This window comes from Monodelphis domestica, chromosome 1 (assembly GCF_027887165.1).
Source record: "Monodelphis domestica isolate mMonDom1 chromosome 1, mMonDom1.pri, whole genome shotgun sequence".
In the NCBI taxonomy this organism is placed as follows: Eukaryota; Metazoa; Chordata; class Mammalia; order Didelphimorphia; family Didelphidae; genus Monodelphis; species Monodelphis domestica.
The window spans coordinates 186,086,325-186,110,468 of record NC_077227.1 but is presented as its reverse complement, the minus strand read 5'-3'; the positions used below and the strand labels follow the sequence as shown (position 1 = coordinate 186,110,468).

The window sequence follows — 24,144 nt, the reverse complement described above, 5'->3', positions numbered from 1 at the left end:
ACAGAGGGTGGTGATGGGGTGGAGTACCTAGGCTGATGGATTCTTTAATAGGATGATTATGTTTAACCCAACAATGAGCTTCCTGGAGCATGGTGGAAAAGTCAGAGAAGTCCCAAAGTAGTGTAGCCAGATGAGAAAAGAGAGGAGGGAAGACGCATAGAGTGGAAGTAGGTCCTGGATTGATTGACTCTTTAAGGTGACTAATGGTTTTCCCTATTTTCTTCAATTTTGCAAAAAGACTCACAGTTAGCTCCTGCTCTTGTTTTGACTGTATAGAGCAGTGATGGCATCTTTGTGATTGGCATCCATCTTTGGCTGCAAAATATGTTGTCAACCTAATTTTGATACTGAACATCTGGTGATGGCCATGTATGGAGTCACCTCTTGGGTTGTAGAAAAAGTGTTTGCTGTGATCAGTGAGTTATCTTGATAAAATTCTATTAATCTCTGCCCTATTTCATTTTGTATTCTAAGGCCAAATTTGCCTGTTATTCCAAACTAGTCCTATTACTTCCTTGAAAATAGTGGGAGAAGAAATGGAAGCAGTTACATTCTTGGGCTCAAAGATCATTGCAAATTTGTACAGCAAATTAAAAAGGAGAGACATCACCTTGCTGACAAAGGTCTGTATAATCAAGATTATGGTTTCCTCTGGAGCAATACTGGCTATCAGACCCAGCCTATAAGGAAAGTTTAAATCCTTTAGTTACACAATGAGAAGACAGGACTCACTGGAAAAGACCTTGATGTTGGGAAAGATTGATGGTGAAAGGAAAAGAAGACAGGAGAGGATTAACCTGACAGTGTCATAGAAAAAACAAACAGAACTAGAGGCCAGATTTCAAGAGATAGTAAAGGCTAGAAGAGCCTGCTGCTATGGTCCATGGGGTTAGGAAGAGACTGATAGAACTGAATAATAACTTAGGTGACTGGAAGAAGGGTGGTTGCACTGGATAAGAGGAAACCCGACTAGGGGCCGTTGGACACACACCCCGCAGTCGGGAGGGGCAAGCAGGTCAGGTCCTTAACGAGGGGGACCAAAAGGTCCTTAGTCCTTAGACTTCAGCTCCAGCTCAGTTCTGGGAGGCACTAAGTAGACGCTGATAAGAAGACAAAACCAGGCTGTATCTCAGCAGCCTTAGGGGGCGGCTTTAACTGTCATCTTTCTGGGTTCTCGTCTCCCCACTTAGGATTCGAGTCACCCCCAACCACAGCGTCTCCTTCAGACACTTGTGCCCAAAGTGAAGAGTAAAGTACCCAACTCAGAACATAGGAATCAAGAAGCCAGACCTACGGTGGGCGGCGGGTCACGTGACCCGCGGGCTCGAGGCGGCGGCGGCGCGCATGACGCGTCCCTCACGTGGTGTGTCTCCGACTCCGTCGGGCGGCGGAGGCGGGCGCGGGCGCGTCCCTGTGGCCAGTCATCCGCAGGAGTTGGTCGCACAATTATGAAAGACTCGGCTTCTGCTGCTGCTGCTTCTAGCACCGGAGCTGAGTTAGTTCTGAGGAGGTATCCTTGGGCTGTTCTTGTCCGGCGGCTTTTGCTGCCGCCTTCGGAGACGCTTCCCGATAGATGGCTGCAGGCCGCGGAGGAGGAGGTGGTGGAGTTGCTGCCCTTCCGGAGTCCGCCCCATGAGGAGAATGGTACGGGACCCACACAGGCCCCGCCAGAGGGGGGGCGGTAGGGCTGACGGTGAATCGTTCCGGTGGACCGCTGGGAAGGGGAGGACTGGAGCGCCGAAAACCGAATAGCGGGCCGGTCCAGGGAACTGGGGCTTGGCCGCGGGAAGTCGCTGAGCTAGGCTGGAGGGCTGGGGTGCGAGCAGGACCGGCACCAGCCCTAGCGCGTGGACCACCTGGGCAGGGACCCCAGCGCGTGAGCCCTCGAGATAGTGGCGGCAGAAAGGCACCTAGCTGAAGTCAGCAGCCCCGGCGCTACTACTGTTCCAGTCCCCTTTCCACCCCCCAACCTTCGCATCCCGGGGAAGCATGGCTGTTTGCCCCCCCCCCTTTTCCCCTCAGCGCCAGCTGCAGGCAGATGTGTGAGCCAAGCTTGGAGCTGAGGCCACGGGGGAAGGTGCTAGGGAGGGAGGCGGGGAGAGAGTGGGACAAAAAAGGACTTGAGGGCAATTGGACTCGGAGAGGCACTTATCCAACTGCGCAGCGGTGCCCCGGCGATTTTCCTTCGCAGGTAGTGTGGGGTTTCTTAGTGTTTATGACGAGTTCTTTTTGGAAATGGGAGCTAGCTCTAGATTCAGATTTTTTTTTTTTAATTTGCATGACTTAAGTCATCTTACGAGGTTACTGCCGAAGGGACCACTAGGTGATGTTGTGTGTTGCCGAGAAGCCGAACCGTCTTCTTTGCCCTAGAGGGCGAGTTGCGTTCTAAACAGAAAGTGCGGAGTGAGTGAATGGAGAGGGAGAAGAGGTGCATTGCAGTAATTTGAGAGTGTAGTTTTTTGATGCTTGAAGGCAGATGTGAACAATTTCTTTGCTAGTGACTTGGACCCGCATTCAAGTGTTGGATACTTCTTATGAGTATGTTTATTACGTTGCATGTAACATCGTGTTTTATATTTGTGTAAGTAGCTGTGCTTCTGCTGAACTTGAAGCTATTTTAAGTGGTGTAAAATCTTGTTATAAAGGGACTTAACTCTTATACAGGGCTCAGATGTCTCATTCATCTTTAGTTACCTTTTAGTTACTTTAATTTCTTCTTTTTTTTTTAACTCTTACCTTGTCTTAGAATCGATACTAAATATCGGTTGCAAGACAGAAGAACGGTAAAGGCTAGGCAATTGGGATTAAGCGACTTGCCCAGCATCATACAGCTAGGAAGTGTCTGAGGTCAAAATTGAACCCAGACCCTCCGGGCTCCAGGCCAAGCTGTCTATTTATTGAGCCACTTAGCTGCCCTCAGTTACTTTAATTTGGAAAATAGTGGTAGTCAACTTTTTTTTTTTTGGTCAGATACATGAATAAGGTTGACTAAAGAGTCTGAATTTTACAGTTTGGATTTGTTGGTCACTCAGGAAGACTGATTTGATCTCTTTTTTTCCTCATCAAAATTGCATTAGTTTTATTTTATATTCCCTTTATACTTTGCAGAACTCATATACTTATAGGTTTCCTTTTTTTGAAGGAGGAATTTTGACTAAAAATTTTTTGTTGTGACCTGCATGTGAAAACTGAAATGGGAATTTGGCATTGATAGTAATTTCATTCATCTTCAGAGTAGCATCTATAAAGGGGGAAAAAAACACCTTTCCTGATAGTAGGTAAAGATATTCCCAAATAGAGTCTTCTGATCATAACAAGTTCATAATATATTGCAAATCAATGGGAACTTTTCCCTCAAAATTTAGGACTAATTGTCTCCAAAAACTTCTCTTGCTTCTACTGCCTTCCTTTAATTTATCTCCCAGAGACCTCTTTTTCTCTATATATCCCACCCCCAGTAATCTGTGCATTTTCTTTTCTTATTGAAACTTAATATATTCTCATCTTCGATTTTTAACATCTTATTTTTTCTGGAGATATTTTTTGAATTGAGAAAAGAAAGACTTTTTATCTTTGAGAGGGAACACTGTTGAAAACAGTTTTCTTTGATTTTTCCTGAGTATTTAGTAGGAACTTCCTAAAAGTTACTTAATGTATATTGTGACTTTAAAAAGTTTACCTGAATGTGTCTTGAATATATTATTAGAAATCATAGTTCCTATTTTTAACAAGTTTTTGAGGTTAAAATACATTATCCTTAAGGACAATAGCCTTTACTTTGAAAATTGAAACCATAAAACTTTAAAACTACTTTTTAAAAGTATATATTAGATTGGAATTAGATCTGATTTTTAAAAGTTGATTTTTTAATCCATTTTTTTCTACTGGAAAAATTTGATATTTTTATTAATTTAAGTTCTGGCTATTGCCCACTCCACCCCTACTGCCACTCCCCTTTAGCCAACTAGAATATATTGAATTAACTAATGTTTTATTTCACCAGCCAGAGGTTAGTGATAGGAAACTATTTAGAATATATATATTTCCTCCCCCCCCTCCCAAATATACAGGTTAGTGTTTACTTTGAAGAGTGGTTTATTTCCTCACCTTTTCTTGTCATTCTCTTTACCATCCTAGTAAATTACAAGAGTCTCATTTTTAAAAAGTCCCCACCTTAGGTTTCCTCCCTTTTTTTGTAATATTTTTGCCTATAGACAAAAAATGAGAAGAATTGATCATAGAAAGAACTTAAATTTTACTTGAACCATTTATAGTGATTTGAACTGAATAAAATGTTTAATGTGGAGGATGTTTTAAATTAATTTACCCCATATTCACTAATTTTAGAAAATGAATTTATTTTTATTTTGAAATAATTTGTTTTTTTGAAATAATTTTATGCCTCCATAAAATAATTGGTTTTATTTTTGAATTGTTTTAAATTCTCAAATTCTTTTTTTTCTTTCTTTTTCCATTTTTTAATTGCCATGCAAAATACATTTTCATATTGGTCATTGTTGTAAGAGCAAAGTCATACATAACCAAAACCCCAAAATAAAACAAAAAATACACTGATGTGAAAGATTACTCCAACAGATCTTTTCTGAGGTGGATAGCATTCCTTGTCATAAGTCTTTCGGGATTGTCCCAGATCATTGCATTGCTGAGAGTAACCAAGTTTTCACAGATAATCATTGTCCAATATTGCTGTTATGATGTGCAATGCTCTTCCAGTTTTGTGTATTTCACTCTGCATCAGTTTCTGCACATCTTTCCAGCTTTTTTTAAAATATACTTGCTTTTGGGAGTAATTCCAAATTGCCCCCAAGAATGGTTTGATCAGTTTACAACTCCACCAACAATGCATTAGTGTCCTAATTTTGCCACTCCCTCCCCCAACATTTACCACTTTCCTTTATTGCCATATTGATCAATCTGTTAGGTATGAGGTGGTACCTCAGCGTTGTTTTAATTTGCATTTATGTAATCAAGAGTAATTTAGAGAACATTTTTTTCCATATAATTGTTGGTGGCTTTGATTTCTTCATCTGAAAATTGCTTGTTCAAATTTTTTTGACCATTTATCATTTGGAGAATGACTTGTATTCTTATAAATTAAATTACAAATCTTTTAAAAGATTCTGATTGTTGACCTTTTATAAAAATATGCAAATATTTTAATAATTAATCCTCAGACTACTTAGAGACAATTTAAAGAGACCTAAATTTTCTTCACATCCTATAAATCTATAAAGAAATAAATGAAGAGAATGTTATATCCAGGAGAAAACAGAAAAGAAGGAAAGCTTTGAAAGTTTTGTTGGGATTTATTGTATAGATATGAAGAAAAGTAAGCTAAACATATAAGAGATTTGTGATATCATTTGTGTACAGTCTTTCTTTGGTTACAGAAATACTCATTTTATTTGTTTTTGTAAGGAAATTAAAATTAAAATGTTAAAAAAATAAAAACAGTAAATCGGCCTATACAGTCCTGAAATAGGGCATAATAAAAATCAATTCAAAGATTGGTTTAAAAAACAACAAAACACCAAAATCCTGTAAACTTATAAGTAGGTTACCTAACCTTTATGAACTTTAGTTTCCTCCTTAACAAAACTAGTATGATAAGAATACATGTCCTGTCTACTCTTGAATTGTTATTTTTATAATACTAATATGCCATACCTATTAAAATAGTCTATTCTTTTCCAACTACATACCTGTTTGAAATTGATTTTCTTCATTTACTTCAACCAGGACAACTATCTCAACAAATTTAAAGGCAAAACAGGAAAATTCAGCTGTCTTCTGTCAAGCTGGACATTAAAGAGATGTGCAAAAATATGAAAAACAGTGCCACTCTTCTCACTAAATTTCATTTTGGAAAATTTAGTTGGTGGTGTTTTTTTTTTCCCCCATGAAATATGTAGGCTTATAATTCTCTCTTGCCATTTCCCATGCTCAAACTTTTTCCCTCCTCTGCTCCAAATACTGACTTCCCTTGAATCCCAATTAAAACTTTACTGTCTGTAGGAAGCCTTTTCCAATCCCTCTTAATTCTAATGCCTTCCTTCTGTTAATTATTTCCTATTTAATCTTGTAAATGCTTACTTTTTATATTTGTGAATGTTTTCTCCCCTTTTTAGATTGTAAGTTTTTTTAAGGCAGAGACTGTCTTGCTTCTTTTTGTATTAGCATTGCTTGGCTCATAGTAGGTGCATTATTGATTATTATTATATTAATAAATACACTTTTAAAACCATATCAATTTTTATTTCCAATATAGTAAATATTGATAAATGGAATCTGTATAAACAGAAGTTCTTTGGGGTACTCAATAATTTTATTGATTATAAAAGGGTCTTGACTAAAAGATTTTGAGAATACCAAAGCAAATAAATGTAAATGTGAGCCTAAAAGAAGACGTAATAAAATTTTGGAAGGGAAAAAAGCCCCTTCCCCCCCATTATCATTGGTTTATAACTTCAGTTAATGCCATCAAGAGGGAAGAAAGGAACAAACATTTATTAAGTTCCTACTGTGTGCCAGGCACTTGATTATCTCATTTGATCATTGAGAACAACTAATAGAGTCTTTAGGTCTCTTTCCTAATCAGGGTGGCACAGTGGTTAAAACCAATAGGTCTGGAGTGAAAAACTTGAATTTGACTCCAACTTCATTACATGATTTGACTGTCTGACCCTCAGCAAGTCACTTGGCCTTTGCCTTAGTTTCCTCAGCTATAAAATAGCCCCTATCTTCTAGGGTTGTTGTGAGGATCAAATGAAGTATTTGTAAAAAGCACTTATCACAGGGCCTGGCACATAATAGGTAGTAGGTGTTTAATAAATTCATGTTTCTTTTTCTTCTTCCCTGTAAAATTATCAGGGATCCTATTTTTATACTGGAAGAGACCTAGCTGGCCTTTTGGTCCAGTTTTTTGCCAAAAGAGTTTAAGTGATTTGCCCAAGATTACCTGAGGTAGAAAGTATTGGAGAGGAAATTTAAACTTGCTGAAGTCAGTGACCTTTTCACTGAACCATGCTGATAGATTAGAACAGTGGTGTCAAACTCAAATAGAAACTGGAGTAGCTGCTAATCTGTACTTAAAGATTCTTACAGGCCACATTTGACTTAGTTCTAAAATGAAATGTTATCTATGTTTTATTATATTTTTATTTTGTTAAATATTTGCCAGTTTCATTTTATTCTGGTTCAGGTAACATTCAGGAAAGTTCTTTGACACCTCTGGGTTAGATCATGCCCAAGATTCTTTCCAGATCTAAAATTCTTATTCTATTTTTAGAATGTAGCTAACCACAGACTAGCAGAACCTATGACTTATGTGTCATTTGTAAAATTAAGTTTATTAATTTTATTAATATTGTTTAATTGTTTTTTCCTGGTAACCAGACAGAATCCTGTGCCTGACTGTTAAGAGTTAAACATAGACTGAAGTAAAGAGATAAGAGGAACACCAACTGGAAAAGCCCAACATTCTTGAAAATTTTAATATAATGTTAGAGGTGAAGAGCTCTACAAATCTTACTGAGTAAAACACAGTATAATATTTATGTTTGTGAGGATGAGTTTTCTTTATCTTTAGTCAAAGTTAAATTATTTCCCATAAAAGGAAGTGTACTGTGTAACACATTTTAAACTTCCTTAAAAACAATCCTTACCTTTTATTTTTTCAAATATGATTTTGTTTTAAAAATATTTTTCTATGGTTACATGATTCATATTTTATTCCCTCCCTCTTTCCCTCCCTGCTCCCGGAGCTGTCAAGCAATTCCACTGGGTTATACAGGTATTATCACTCAAAACCTATTTAATATTATTCATTTTTTGTAATTGACTAATCTTCTAAAACCAGAACCCAAATCATATACCCATATAAACAAGTGATCAATCATATGTTTTTCTTCTAAATTTCTAGATGTGGCTAGCTAGCATTCTTTCTCATAAGAATTGTCCTGGATCAATGCTATGAAGATTAAATTAACTCTCCCCTGCCCATTTTTAGATTTAATCACAAGAAGTGTATACGCCCCACTTATACTTAAGTGGGGGAGGTCTGTGACCCATGTGTGCGATTGTGGGTGACAAATCAGAATCGACTGACTGTCCCTTGGGAAATCCTAAGCAAAGCCTTAGCTATAATTGATACAGGTAAAATGGAAGGAAGTCAGAGGAAGTGATGAAAAAGAATGATCTTTAAAAATGTCAAGAACTTCCCATGAAGGTCTCTTTTCGTCTTTCGTCCTCAACTTGACTTTGGAGGAGCTCTGACTGAGGATCTCAGACTGCTTCTACTTTCCTTAAAACTACCAAGCAGGGTGAGTGAAAAAGGCTAACTCCTTTCCTGGGTTTTCTGAAGGGACTAGCCTCAGGAGAGACCTACCCTATTGAGAGGGGCTTTGTGCATCCCCAGGTGCATTGCTCCTGGGGTTAAGGCTTAAGGCAAACCCTCTGGCTAAGGGATAATTAGCCCTGCCTGATTTGAGCCAGGGGCCAGAACAAATTCCTTAGTATGTAGGCTAGATATCTTACCCTATCCTCTCTCTGATTTTCTTACTTTCATACTTTCTATGTTTTATAAATAAGTCTCTTTGGAATTTGAGTAAATTCCTGGCAACCCTACTCCTAAATAATATAATCCAACCTTTTCTATTAACTCCTTACATTTCTACCCCTTACAATGCATTGCTATTAGTAACACAGTCTATTACATTTGATTATCTAACTGTGTTTGTTACTGTGTATAATGTTCTCCTGGTTCTGCTAATTTCACTCCATATCAATTAGTGTAAGCACTTCCAGTTCTTACAGAAATCATCCAGTTGGTTAATCATTCCTTATAGCACAATAGTATCCCATTATCATCATGCACTACAATTCATTTAACCACTCCCCAACTGAGGGACATCCCCTCATCTTCCAATTTTTTGCCACCACAAAAAGCATGGCTATTAATATTTTTGTATAGATCCATTACCATCTTAGCTTCTAGTTTAGAATTTTATCTGTTCCAAGGCAAAAGGACAGTAAGGGCTTCTCAGTTGCAGTTAAGTGACTTGCCCAGGGTCACATAGCTAGGAAGTGTCTGAGGCCAGATTTGAACCCAGGATCTACTGTCTAGTCCTGGCTCTCTATCTACTGAGACACATAGCTGTTTATATTTCTCTTATAGGATACTTGAATGCTATCTAAAACCATAAGCCTGCCTAGTCTTTCTAGTAGCAACAGAAATGGTCATGCTTTCTAGTTCACATGGAAGAGGAAGAGGGAGAGTTGGACATATGCTTCTTTTCCTGGAACTGTACAGTTAGAAGTACTTGTACTCTTTGCCCCCTGCATCTCTGCCCCCTAAAGATAGGGTTTTTACCACAAAGTCAGTTGACTCTTTTTCTCTGAAATCCCTGGGGCTGGGAGGTAGTGGACATACTTGAGCATCCCTTTCCCCAAACATAGTATATTTTAGGCTTGAGATCCATATCATGATGATAAAAGTAGATCCTTTTAAGTCCTCAGAGAATTAGAAATCACAGGGCAGGACAGAAAAAGCAAGTAAGAATAATCTATCTCTTAGCCTCTGAGTTGTAAAAAACCTGACTTCCTATACAGTGATTCCCCTTTACCTATTGTTCCAGAGACCCTCAAGATAGGTCAAAATCCGTGAAGTAGTGGCATTATATTTATTATATTTATTTTCTTATTTATATATATATTTAAAACTTTATAAACCCACCCCACTCTTCTATAAACCTTTTCCATACCCTTATTAACCTATAGTCACTGAGCCAATAAACACCTAGGATACAGAGCATAGTGCTGTTATTGGTTGCCTTTCATTCTATCAAATACAGCCAATAGCACAAGTTGTAGTGGGGTACTGCATTTCCATTGTGTACAGTAAGGTATTCATCTGCAAAATCCCAGGATATAGTAGAAACTCCACATTGCAGAATTAGATTTAAAAAAAAAAAAACAACAAAACCTGCAATACAGTGAAGCCATGGTAAGTGAACCATAATATAGTGAGGGACAACTGTTCTTGTTTACTATTCTAAACTTCTCCATTTTTTACTGGGTTACCCTTAACTTGATATGAGGTCTAGCAGTTTGTCTTTATCTTGTGTTTCCTTGTTCACATGGTGCCAAACTTAAGACATGAAAGGCATCTTAGAGGGCATCAAATCCAGTACCTTCATTTTGCAGATGAAGAAACAGGTCTAGAAAGATGGAGTGATTTGTCTTTGGTCACATAGTTAAAATGTAACAATCATTAAAGAGCAGACCTGGGATTTGAACTCAAGCCATCTACTTACTTCATTGAGTATTTTACTAAGCACCTACAATGTGCCAGACACAGAGCTTGGCACTAGAGAAGCACTGAAAACAATTTCTGTCCTCAAAGAGCTTAATATGGTACTAGATTCCAAACGTAGTGCTTTTTATCTATCCTGCTACCTGTTCCTTTCCCAGCTTTCAAAATGTTTTCTCAAAACTTTTTTTCCCCCCACTTTTTAGGAGGAAATTTAAAAAAAAATTCCCTGTGTGGCATGCAGCAGTTCTGTATAATTAATTTTCATCATAAACCTCTAAAAAGACTTTGTACTGATAAGAGGTAACATCCATATAAGTGACATTTTGGATCCATTGAAGGACATATAAATACATAAAAACCAAATTTTTTAGTGTGGAAGACATCACTTAATTTATTTTCTGACCAAGATACTGATTCTTTTGTTGCAAGTTACAATTTCTCTGAACTTGTTTCTACATCTGTGAAATGGTGATATTACTATCACTGCTGAGAATTGCTGTGAAGAAAATGTTTTTGAAATGTAAAGTGGTATCTTAATTACTTTTAATGAATATTATTTTTGTATCACATTTCTAAATATATCCCTTCCCAGAATCTACCCAGTGCATCTTCCCTTGTAGCATAGATTAACGAAGAAAAGGAAAAAGATATATCAATTCAGTAAACATCCAACACATCCAATAATCTGATATTATTCCACATATAGAATCCCTCATCTCTGCAGTGAAGGGAGATTTATTTTCTCAGATATTCTTCTTGGGCCAGTTTTGATATAATCACATAATATTCAAGTTCTTTTCATTCTTTCAGTTTATGTTATTGTCTTGATGTATGCATATTATTTCCTGGTTATGATTTCTTTGATCTTGTCATTTATACAGTTCTTCCCATGCTTATTTGAATTCTTCCTATTTGTTTCCAAATGGCATAGTATTCTGCTGTATAGTTAGAAATTCTTGAATCTCAAAAAAAAACAACAACAACCTACGTTACCGAAAATTCTTTTCTGTATTACCTAGAATCTATTTCTCTTTTCCTATATCCTCGGGTTTTGCATGATTGTATTTAAGTGGCTGTAACTCCTCCTCCCTCTCTCTTTCTCTTTGACCTGCAACCTGCCTGAGTTCAGGCAGTTCTTTTGCTTTAGTTATTATTAATAAAACTATAAAATATAATACTTATATATTAATTTTAATCTTCACATTTTTGGCTAACCTACAAAGGGATAGAATTCTCAAATATTTTCAAGAGAGGTTTTCAGTTAGTAAGTTTTTCACCAGCCACCCAGCCCTCCTGTCTTCACACCATCACAGCCACTGCTGCTCCATCCTCTGCCTGCTGGTACCTTCGCTGCCACTGTTTTCCTACTTCCTGCCTCCCTGCCCCGCTGCTCCTGGCACACCCTTGCACACATCCAGTGTGTTGCTCTGCTACTGCCTTCCACTGCTAACTCTAAGTTGAGGGTATAAATGTATAAAATCTTTCCACCCTAATCTCTTTCCACATCCCACATGGGTTTTTCTAACCTGCCACAGCCATTTTTACCTTGGAGAAAAGAAACCCCACCCCTTCTAGTTTTCAAGCAGATGTTTTTTTTTTCCTTAAGCTGATCCTGGACTCAGTTTAGATGGGTGTTACTAAAGGTTTTTGACAGGGAGTCAACATCAGTGGATTATAAGCCTATTTTTTTTCTCCTCTCTTGACTCAAAACACCAAACCAAAGCCCCATTCCTTCATATGCAAATAGGGAAGAGAGCACAGAAGAATAGCTCTTAAAAACCCTTAAAAAAGTCTCTTTACCTTCAGTCAGGGTCTCCTTTTATTTAAGGAGTAAACTTGTTACAAAGCATGGCTCACTATGAAAGAGCAGTGCATTACCTATCTCAAGCAGCTCAAAGTTTTGGAGTGTCTTCACACTACTGTTCCTGGGTACAAGGATCCTTGCTTTTAGCTTGAATAATTCTGAGATTCAGAGGGGAGATTCATCTTCCTACACACTTTTGGCATTTGGGCCTGCCCAACCTCTACAATACATACATTTTGAAATCCCTCAATACTATGTTCAGTGCAGAATTCTCCCTCACTATGATGAACTTCAGAGCTCTGACAAAAGAAATGTGAATGGATGATAAATACTGGAGGAGGGGAAGGAAACTTAAAGAGATATGGAAGTTTATTGCTAACTATTTTGAGTTTATTCTCCTATAATATAGAACAAGTCTATTGGATTGATGAAAAAGATTTTGACTGCATTGCCTGCCTGTAACTTGTCTTTTCCTAATATTATTATATTTACTGAATGCTGTAAGGTTTACATTTTTTTTTTAGTTTATCTGTATTAATCTAATCAATATCTTTCTGTTAGGCTGAATCATTCTAAGCTACTCTGTTTTTGCCTTTATTGATCTTTAATTTGTACCTTTACCTTTGCTGAAGAACAAAATATCATTGTATTATGCCCATGAACATCTTGCCCAAAACCCTTGCCACTAGATCCATCAAAGGTCACATGTTGCCTTAATTAATTGTCACATAGATGATGATGGATGGATTTCAACAAAACTGGTTAAATTGTATGTAACATTTGGAGTATTTTATGAGCTCAAAATTTAAATGGTAATTCTAAGGGGTCTTCAGAAATAATTTTAGATACCTAGTGGTTTCTGAATGGATGATATTTATTTAATATTTATATATTATAAAGAATGTTGTATTAAAGGTAAAAAGTTTATATAAAGTGGGAAGTCAAAAAGAGATTCTGTACATGCATAATAATTTAACTCTTAAGTTTAATTTATTTCCACCAGAACAATCTAGATTTCTTGGTGATGTTCTGGACCAAATAAGATTTACTTAGTTTAAAAATATATTTGCCAAAGTCAAAAGTTTTGCTATATCTGTAAAAATTATGACAAATAGCCATCAGTTCATAGGTTTTTAAAGATGCCACACAGCAACTCATATGAAATATGATAGTGGATTTGTTTGCTATTATCATTAACTGGGTTATTATGAATTTTGGGGACTTTGATACTTCTTTGAATGTGCATTATCTTCTGTGATTCTGTATTAATGTTTTATTTTGAAAATCATTTGTACTCACACAGTGGTTCATGGCCAAGTTAAAAAGGAAATAGATCTCATTTTTTGGTCAGGAACCTTTGTATTCTATCTCTTTGGCGGCCACAGTGTGTCACTGATTGTAAGCTATACATTTTTTATTTTAAAAAATTTTTTATTATTGTTTTTCCTTGTGTGTGCAATATAGCATTTGAGTTTTTTTTCCTCTCCTTTTTGTATTTCAAGCACATGTCAATAGTATTGAGAAGATTTTTCTTTAATTTTTTTGATTTTGCAGTAATACAAGTTTAAAATACAATTGTTCTCATATTAATGCATACTCAAAAAACTTTAGACTATAAAAATGATGCCACTGATTGTTTAAAAAAAGTTATGGGACTTTGCTTAATGATTCTGTCTGATTCCAGAAGAAGGGAATAACAAAAAGAGCCACTGTACAATACACAGAAGCACAGAGTACCTGCATAGTGCCTGTGGAGCACAAGGTCAAAGAGACCAGATTCCAGTGGGATTGATGTAATTTTGAGACAAGACAAGAGGACTTGAACTTGTTTAGGGTTCAAGGTTGCAGCTATTTTGACATATGTCAGAGGCTGAACTTCTTCTGAGCCACATTCTATCAAGCACCTCCTTTTTGCTGCTATTCTGGCTCCCATTTGATGCTGAAATCTAGTCCCTTTTCTGTCTTTTATAGTGTGGCAAACTTTCTGTAGTCCTGGCTACTGATTGGGTAAGTGCATAATTGATTAAATAATTTTAATTGGACCCTGATTCAAGGACCTGTTATAGATTTGTTTTTCCTTTACTTAGGTTTTTCTAAACATAAGACTTTTACATTTTGTATTTCATCCACAAGTTATTCTTCTCTTTTTTTAGATTTTTTTTGATGTTTTTTTAAATTTTCTTTTGCAAACTGATTCATATAACTCAGCCATGCATCCCTGAGTGATCCCTGTGTTTATTATTATTCACCTCAGGTGGGCCAAATTATTGTTGTGAACTTTGATTTGAATTTGAGCAATTTTAGTATAAGAAACTTGCTACTTCCCGGAATCTAGAAGGCGCCATGAAGATGCCTTCGGAAACCACACACTGTACCAGAAGATCCAGAGTGAATTTTGGAATGTGAATTAAACTGTGAGGGGGTTCGAAATGCCTTTGTTTTGAATGTATACTCTTATGCTAAAGGGGACTGACCCAAAATTGGCTTTTCCTTAACCTTGTAATCATTAGTTTTGTTCTTTTTCCCTTTTATTCCCAAATTATTGTAATTTAAAAGTTGATTATGTTAAATGATCAATTTGAGAGATAAGTCTCCCAAATGATCATCGGGGGAATGTATGGTTAGAAATTATTGAACCTCCAAAAAAATCCCACATTACTCAAAATTCTTTTCTGTATTACCTAGAATCCTTTTCCCTTTTTCTGTGTCCTTGTGGTTTGCGTGATTGTATTTAAATAGCTGTAATTCCTCCCTCTCTCTCTCTCTGACCTGCAACCCGGCTAAGTTCAGACAGTTCTTTTGCTTTAATTATTATTGATAAAACTTTATAAAATATGATACTTAATTATTGTACATTAATTTTAATCTTTACTCTGCATTTTGTTAAGCCAACCCCTAATAGATGGGCACCAACTTTTTAGCCATTTTTTTTTGTTACTTAAAAAAGCTATGCAATAAATATTTTCCTATATATGTGACCATTCTTTCTGTCTTTGGCTTCCTTGGCATATACCATAATTACAAATTGCTTTCCAGAAATTATTGGATTAATTTGTAGCTCTAACAATAGTACATTTTGCCCATCTTTCATCTTTTGTCATCCTTGCCAATTTGCTGGGTGGGTGAAATCTTAAGAGGTGTTTTAACTTGCATTTTCTCTTATTATCCTCTCTTTTGGCTTAACCAGTAAGAGAAATGACACTTCATCATTTCATGGAAATTTTATTTCACCAGCTACTGAGATGTGATATGAGATAAATCCATATTAAGATCAATAAAGTATTTGTCTCATATTTTGAATCATAATGGAGTTTTTTCTTTTTCTTTTGGCATATTTTTCATAGTGGTAGCTAAAATCCGGAAATTTATTTTCAGATGGAATTTCAGATGTATTGGCTTCATAATTTGAGAGTTGATACTCTTATGGGTAACTACTACTATAAATGAATGTATTCTACATAATTATTGTTTCTCTATGTGCAAGTAGATTTCTAAATTTAATTTGGGGGTAGATTAAAACAATATTTTATTTTTAGAGATCTTTTGATGCCTTCCCCCATCATTTATTTCCTGATATTAATTTCTCCCCTCACTGAATCTTTGTTTGGAACAAGAAACAGTTAAGCAAAATTAAATGGCCAGATAGAGATGTAGTTTTTCACACCATTAGTCCCTTGCCCCTTCTCAAAGCAGGAACTGTGTTTCACTATATTCTAGTATGGTAATTGGTTATTTAAATGAGTCTGAGTTTGCCTGACTTTTAGTGTCTTTTTCTTTCCTCCTCTTTCCTCCCTTCTTTGTTTCTTTGATTATTATGTATAGTTTCTTGGTTCTATATTCTTTTACTTTGTACACATCTTCCAATGTTTCTCGGAATTCCTCAATTTGTAATGTTTTATGGCACAGCAATATCTCATTATGTTAATATAACAATTTATTCAACCATATTCCAACTGATAGAGACCTACTTCATTTACAGTAATTTGCTCCTATAAAAAATGCTGTTATGTATATTTTGATATATATATGCAACCTTTCTTTGATGTCCTTGGATTAAAGTAGGATACTTTGCAAATACTTTAATTTCTAAATTGGTTTATTAGTGTGATTGGGTATATAGGTATGTATAATTTCCCATACATTGTTAAGGTAAATTTTAGGGTTGAGACTGAATATATTATTTAATGGTCACTAGGGATTTAAATTCTAAATCCCAATGAAATACCCAAGTCAGAATAGAATTTTATGGTGGTTTATTTACAATAGAAGGAAGAAATTAAGAATGAGAGAGAAAGAGTAAAAGGGAAGAACTGCTCTGGCCTGGCTTGAGCCAGGGGGAATTCAGGGGACTTAGCCAAGGGGCCTTCCCAGAAGATTAAATCTAGCTTTGCTTCCAGCCATGAGGCCTCCTTCAAGATGAGGGCCTCTTTGGAGGCTGGTGCCTTCAGAAAGGTCAAGGGAAATTCTTGAGAAGTCAGCCTTAACACTCACCACGTGGTCACCTAAGGGAAGCAGTCTCAGGACCCACACTCCACCAAATCAAGTTCCACTGCCAAAGACTGCAAAAGCCCCTCTCACAGGAAGTGATGCGAAATATAAAGGCAGTTCTTTACATCACTTCTGTGTCTCACATGTACCAATGGTGGCTTAAACTTGGCTTAGGACAGCCCAGGGGGTCAGTCAGTTGTTTCTGATTTGTCACTTGCTAGTACATGCAGGTCACAGACCATCCTCCCCCACACTTAATCCTTAAATGGAGGTGTATACATTCTTGGTTGCTAAAATTCTAAAGACTAAGCAGGGTGGAGTAAATCTAAAATTCACAATCTGCCCCCCCATGATGATTGGGAGACTAGTCTCCCCAAATGACCACTAAACTAATCATCTTGTACCTCTAAATCTTCTAACTACAGGTGCATACAAAATTTCACCTTGTAAGAGGAAACTACTCTTTGCGATGAGGGGAATAGAAGAGAGAGACAGAAAACTCAGTCTTTTTGCTGGGCACATTGACAAAAACCAATTGGGGGCAGTCCCCTTTTGGCATAAGAGTATACATTCAAAATAAATGTTCAGTCAACCACACCCCAAAGTTCATTCTGGATCTTCTTGATGTAGTGTAGGTTTTTCAGACATCTTTCTGCAAACAGTTCACTCTTTATATTTTAGGAGTTAGCAAGCTTCTTTCCTTGAAGATTTTTCTCGAACAAAAAATTTAAAATTTGGATTTTATGAAAATACAATATATATAGTATATATATAATTTCCCAAACTATGCCAAATGCAGGAGGGAGGAGACTTTGAAAAAAGAATGCATAAATTTTGGGTAATGGATAAGAGACAGGATGTAGTAGTTATGCAGCTACCATGGGAAAGGCAAACATAGGCTTAATTGTTTGTTTATGAACCCCTAAAATAATTTTATTCTGCTTTTATCAGCATTTATTAAATTATTAAATTCTTTAGTAAATAAAAAATAATATTCATTCAGTCTTATTCTTCTGTTGCTTGAACTAATAGAGGCAAAGATAAGGTATATTCATGAATAAATTATAATACAAGCTATCATGTTGGTTCTAGGGAGGGAAAAAAGTTCTAGCTGAGGGACCCTGAAAACATTTGTAATTTGAAAATATTGAAGCAATCCAGTGGACACTCAAATCTCATTTTTGAAAACTGTTTTCCATTTCTCTTCTCTCCTCTTCTAGGAGTGTTTGCTCTCCTCTTGCCAAAGCTAACTTTAACTTCTGTACCTTTGAATTCATTTACTCTGGTCCAGTGACTTCTTTTTTTCAGTAATTTTCGTTCCTCTCTATTCAGTCATACCTCTCAGCCTGTAAACATGCTCATCTCCCTCTCTTGAACCTGCTGCCCTATTCAATATTTCCTTCCCACCTCAATCCCCAACTTCTAGAGACTAATCCATATTTTCAATCTCTACTTTCCCTACCACTCACAATAGTTTTTTGCAGTCTGACTTCTATCTATACTACTAAAATAGTTTTCTCCGTGGTGACTAATAGTCAAGTTATCATTAGGTTTTTTTTTCTGATTCATAATTCAAACTCACATTTACATGATGTTTCTGAGGTTTTTAAAGTAATTTAATCCTAACAACTGTGTGAGATGGTAAGATAGTGTCAGTTGGACTGATAGAGTTTTAACCCAAGAGACAATGAAACTGGAGTAAGGTAATATAGCAAAGCTTTAATGGAGGAAAGAAGTGGTGAGGGTGGAGTCAGATGCCAGTAGAGGTGGCTACGGAGTCCCACCGGGTGGGGAAAGATGTAAAATCTTAAAGATTTGGAGGACAAAGGAGCTGTAGGGAACAAGGCAACTTGGATCAATTTCATTGTTTTGTGGGGTGGGGTGGGGGGAGGCAGGGAGTGTGGTACTCAGGAATGAATATGCCTGATCAGCCTTTCAGGATGCAGTTAGGTACTGTTATGCATTTGTCGCATGTCTGACAGACTGAGGAATGGAAAATCTTGGTATTGTGCCATGCAGGTATTGGTGGAACTTTTTGTCCTAAAGTCTGTCATTCCCATCTTTTTCTTTATATAAAGTGGAGGAAAGAAGAAAAAAAGAACAAAGCAAAAAAGGAAGGGGGAGGGGTTGGAGAGAGTCTGAAGAGAATTGTTTCAGGGGTAATAAAACTTGGGTCACCTCTATTGGTTGTCTCTGGGGAAGGTGAGCTACTTAGATTAACTTTATTGAATGCTCCTGAGAGAGGTGGAGATTCCTGATCTCTTGGGGTAGGGGAGGTATGGGAAAGTCCTGTTGCCTAGCTGGGGTTTCTCAGTCTCTAGGTTTATCGTTCCCACCTTTTTCTTTGTTAAAAAAAAAAATCAGGGTGGAATATGGTAGAGGTTTTTTTTTGAAGAGGGGGGCCTTGAGTCCAAGGGAATATGGGTGTTGTTCTTTGCTTATCAGATTGCTTCCTGGTGAGGAGGAACAGTGTGGGTCATTGATGATTCTCTCACAGTCCTGTCTCCAGCTACCCACAGGAATTGCTATTGATGATGTCTGAAAGACCTCAAAACGAGAACATTGTGGGCAGTTGAACTGGCTACTGAGGTAATTGTTTGGTGTAGGAATTGAGTGAAGAGTTTAAGTACAGTGGGTCCTATCATCAGGAGGATTATTAGGAGGAACAAGGGCATTAGAAAAGGAAGTATATATAGGGTAGCCATGATGAACCAGTCCCCAGGAGTTATGACTTTGTGATAATTCCTTCAAGTGTGAGACTCAGTCTCTCAGGATTTGGCTGCATCCCTCACTACCCCAGATTTATTGATAAAGAAACAGAATTGTTCATTCAGTAAGTTTCTAGAGGGATAGAGAAGAACTGGTTCAGGGTGTAATCGGTAGCCTTAGGAACAATGGATAAGCCCAGGGGCAAGTAGAGTAGCCTTTTTGGAGCTGATAGGAGTAGCAGCTTTTACCTCAAATGGCAAATCTCACCTCACCAATTGCAGTTTAGAGCTGAAAAATATCCAGGGTTCACTATACAATGAAGAGATTTGATTTTACAACTTTTACTTGATTCTCTTCTCCAATAAGTTAGAATTCATCCTTATATAAAGACCAATTATTAGAAATCATTGCTGTATTATAAAGACATGTGCATTATCAGTAATTCAATTCCATTGTTTACAAAATTTCATTACCCGAACAAACTTTTTGTTTTGCAGAGCTAGTGACTGTTCACACAGACCAAAAGTTACAGCTAAAGGAAAACGTACAAGGGGTTTCCTTCCCCCCCAGATAATGATTACCAATTTTCCTTCTCAACATTTTCCCATGCCTTTTTGAATCTCACCATTGAATAGTGGATCTGATAGGTTTTTTTTTTTCCTCATTCTACTTGTAGGAAGGAAACAAGATTAAGTTCTACTATAGTGGTTAAAGTATCTGGAAGTTCTTTCCAATTCATTTATCTTCTTTCATTGAGTCAGAAAAAGGGTTAATAATTTTTCAGGGAGTTAAATTTCCACTAAAATTACCTTGATTAATGATGACTTCAATTCCTAGTTGCTTCTAATTCTGAGAGAAGAGGAAAATGCTTGGTTGGTTTCTCTTAGTTGTAAAATATTCATACCTTTTACCTTCAGATCCTTTGCTTAAAGTTGATTAAAAATTTCTGTCTTAACTCTTAACAATCCTACTTGCTTCACAATCCAAATAAACTTCACTCTGATAGATGTTCCATCAAATAGGAGTTGGCTAGATAGCAACAATACACATTGCTGGGAGCAGCTGGGTAGGTCAGTGGATTGAGAGCCAGGCCTAGAGATGGGAGGAGTGTCTGACCTCAGACACTTCCCAGCTGTGTGACCCTGGGGAAGTCACTTAACCCGCATTGCCTAGCCCTTACCACTCTTCTGCCAATACACAGTATTAATTCCAAGATGGAAGGTAAGGGTTTAAAAAAAAAACCAAAACAATACACATTTGCCTATACTGAATTCTGATATATTCAGAACCTGAAAACTTTCTAAGTTCAGCACAATTAAGAATTAAGATGTTACTTACAGTTGAGAAATTAAGCATGTGATCCCCACATCTATAGGATGGAGGCAGAAGAGGAAGAAGGTGAAAAGGAAGGGTATAAGGCAGGAGAAAAGGAGGGAACAGAGGGAGAGGGATCAAAGGAAACAGGAGACTGATGAGTCAGGGCCAGAGCTGCTGTTGCTGAGGTGTATGTGTGTGGGGTCTTGAGGGTGGGGGGTGGAGGAATGATATGAGACCAGTTAGAGGGAGGAAATGGGACTGGAGTCAATGGTGCTGAGGGACCAGAGCTAGGGGGTGAGGGTTTGTTTTAGTTTCTTCCTGAAGAAGGAGGTTCTGGGAGCTGCCTTGTCGCTATCTTGCCATGGAGTGTCCAAAAGACTTGGACATAGGGAATCTATTATCATTTATTGGTCCGCTGGAGGAAATTGTCACAGTCAGTCAGATTTATATCATCAGCTATTTGTAATTTTTTTTCAGATTTTTAAGTAAGCAGGCCAAGGGAGACAAATGGGGAGAGGCAGAAAGGGTAAGTCCAAGAATCTTGGTCCTTGCTGTGCCAAGAGGAATGTCCTCTTGGGAAGAAGATTAGCCCAAAGGTGAGACAGAGTGATTCTCCTTCTCCCAGGCATTTCTGAGGAGTGGGAGTCTGGGACAAAAAACAAGAGTGATTCAGATTGAACGTTCAGATTTTTGAGGGCTGAGGCCATGGACTTTCCTGGAAAATTGGAGGTCAGTGTCACCGAGTATGAGAGAAGATAGGAGTTAGACTACCCACAGATATGAGCAGTGTTGAGTGATTGCTTGCCAGAGGTTAGGGATACAGTTTGAGAGAAGAAGAGAAAAATAGGGTCAAAGAGTCAAGGAGGGAGGGAGAGAGAAAAAAATAATCTCCAAAAGTCTCAGAAGTTCTCTAGGTGGAACCTGGGGGTGACTAGGCCTGGCCTGAGTTTGGGTGGCTGAGCCACAGCTGACCGGCTCTCAGGTTTTGGCACTGTGTGTCAGTCAGACTGATGGGGGGGATTCAACCCAAGAGAATGAGACCAGAGTAAGGTAATATAGCAAAGCTTTAATGGAGGAAAGAAGTGGCAAGGAGGAATTTGATGCCAGGTGGGGAAAGATGTAGGGTCTCAAAGGATTGGAAGACAAAGGGAGTACAGGGAATAAGGCAAGTTGGATCAATTTAATTGATTGTTTTCCAGGGGTATTGGGGGGGACAGGGAAAGTGATTCTCAGGAATGGAAAGTCTCAATGTTCAGCCATGCAGGATGTAGTTAGGTATATGTTTATTTGTCTCAGGTCTGACAGACTGAGGAACAGAAAGTTCTTGTGTTCTCCCATGCAGGTTTGGTGAGGCTTTTTGTTCTAAGGTCTGTCAGATAGGTAGGTCATAATCTTTCTTGACTTCTGCAGCATTTGACATTGGACCATTTTCTGAATATTTTTTTCCCCTTGATTTCTACAATTTACTTTCTTTGTTTTTCTTTTTTGACTTTTTCATCTCTTCATGCCTAAATGTTTGTCACCTAAGGTCCCTTGACTCCCATAACTTCAGTTATTACTTCTCTGCATATGACTCCCACTTCTTATCTCTACCACCAATTAAGGTAGGAATCAATTATGAAACATCTTAAAATCTCTAGATATTGGAATCTATGTTACAGATCCAATGACCTATATTATCACTACATTTTTCCTGAATTCTATCCTGCATCTAAGTATATATTCCACTTACTCTGTATGTACCTTGTATATACCTAATATATGTGTGTGTATGCATGCATGCATGTGGCAGTTTCCCTCTGTAGAATGTAATTTTATTAAGAGGGAGACTTTTCATTATATTCCTAGAGCTAAACATTTGCTTATTGAACATCTCTCTGTATCTAGCACAAAGTAAGCATTTAATAAATATTGAAAGGTATAATAATCTTCTATATTCATGTACCATAATTTTTTCTAAACAGTTTCAATGTCATTGCCTTGTAGAAAGATCTTTCCCTTTTTTTCTCTTGTACCTCACCTTTGGAAGTATCAATTCCTGCCAGAGATGAAGTGGATAAAGGTATTACTCCATGGTAGAAATTTTCCTGTCCCTGATTGGGCAGTGCATTACTACCCTTATGCCATTCCCTCTTTTTGTCCCTCCTTTTGCCATCTCACCCATTCTTATATAGGCCTTCTTCATGAGAGATTATAGTAGTTATTTCCTCTATATTATTGAATTTTGTTTTGACTATTTCTTCACATTTTCTATGAAACTTATCCTTCTGGATTTCAGTTTTCTCATGAACTTATTCCCTTTCTTTTAAGACAGGATGTTCTCCATAGAGGCACAATATACTCTTTAGAGGTAGTGGTCCCTTTGAGCACCAAAATCTTATAAGATCCCTTTTTCTCATTATAGACACAATTTCTGTGGGAGTTTTTATTTGGTGGGATCTGTTCCCACCTCTGAATCAAGATTCCTCCTTTTCATTTTCAATCCATTTCTTTGCTATCTCATTCATTCATTCATATGTTGGCCTTGTTTCCAAGAGCCTACAGCCTATTTTCTCTGCCCTCCCCCCCCCCCCCCCCCCCGTTTCCTTTTTATATGTCATCTCCTGTTCCCTCCCTATCTCACACTACCAAAAACACAGATTCACCTATAGATGGAGTGTTATGAAGCTGTGTTTCAAGGCTATTCCTTCACCATTGTGAAGATAATATTTGTGTAAAACACTTAGTATATAGTACCTAACACATAATTGGCTATTATTAGGGTAATACAGAGAGAATGGAAAGGTAGTGTCAGAGGGAAAGGAACTATCAGTTGGTAGAAGTCAGAAAGGCATTATGTGTAGAAAGTAATATTTGAGCTGAGTCTTGAAGGAAGGCAGGGATTCTAAGAGGCAGAGGTGAGAAGGATGAACTTTCTAGGCAAGAACAACTAATGCAAAGGCACAGAGACTCTACATGAAGCATTAGTTGGGTGTAAAGTACATCTCATAGGCAAGTATGGCTTAATGTTAGTGTTTAGATGAGAATAAAGTATAAGAAGACTATAGGAAGGGGCATGGCCATGAAGAACTTTAAATGCCAAATAAAGGAGTTAATACTTGATATCATGGGTAAGATGAAGTCTTTGAAGAGTTTTTAATAGGGTAGGAGGATGGCATGGCTACATTTTTGCTTCAAAATTGAGTAGAAATGAGATAGATGTCTTACCTTTTGGAATAGTCCACATGAGATATGATAAGGACATCATTCTCAAATCTTCATTCTCATTTGAATCACATATCCAAATCCATTGCCAAATCTTATCATTTTTTCTTCACATCTCCTATATGTTCCCTTTTCTCTGCTCATAAAACTGCAACCCTAATTTAGTTCTTTAGCACCTCCTACCTGGACTAGTGCAAAAACTTAACTGTTCTCTGTCAAATCATCCCTCCAATCCATCCTTTGTTTAGCTTCCAAGGTGATTTTTTTTTTTAAGTCTAGCTCTGATCAT

At 37.3% G+C, this 24,144-nt stretch overlaps 1 protein-coding gene across 3 annotated transcripts in view; it reads left to right on the top strand.

Moving 5' to 3' along the window:
* Nucleotides 1-1,367: 1,367 nt before the first annotated feature.
* TRPM7 (transient receptor potential cation channel subfamily M member 7) overlaps nucleotides 1,368-24,144 on the top strand; it is a 165,922-nt gene continuing 143,145 nt past the window's right edge. For 2 of the 3 annotated variants that reach the window (XM_007479943.3, XM_056810187.1), the window contains exon 1: nucleotides 1,393-1,644. In XM_007479943.3, the coding sequence (XP_007480005.1) occupies nucleotides 1,633-1,644 (12 nt within the window). In that variant the 5' untranslated portion in view covers nucleotides 1,393-1,632. Of the gene's footprint in view, nucleotides 1,645-24,144 lie in introns of all 3 variants that reach the window. The other variant, XM_007479942.3, reaches the window with a different exon arrangement.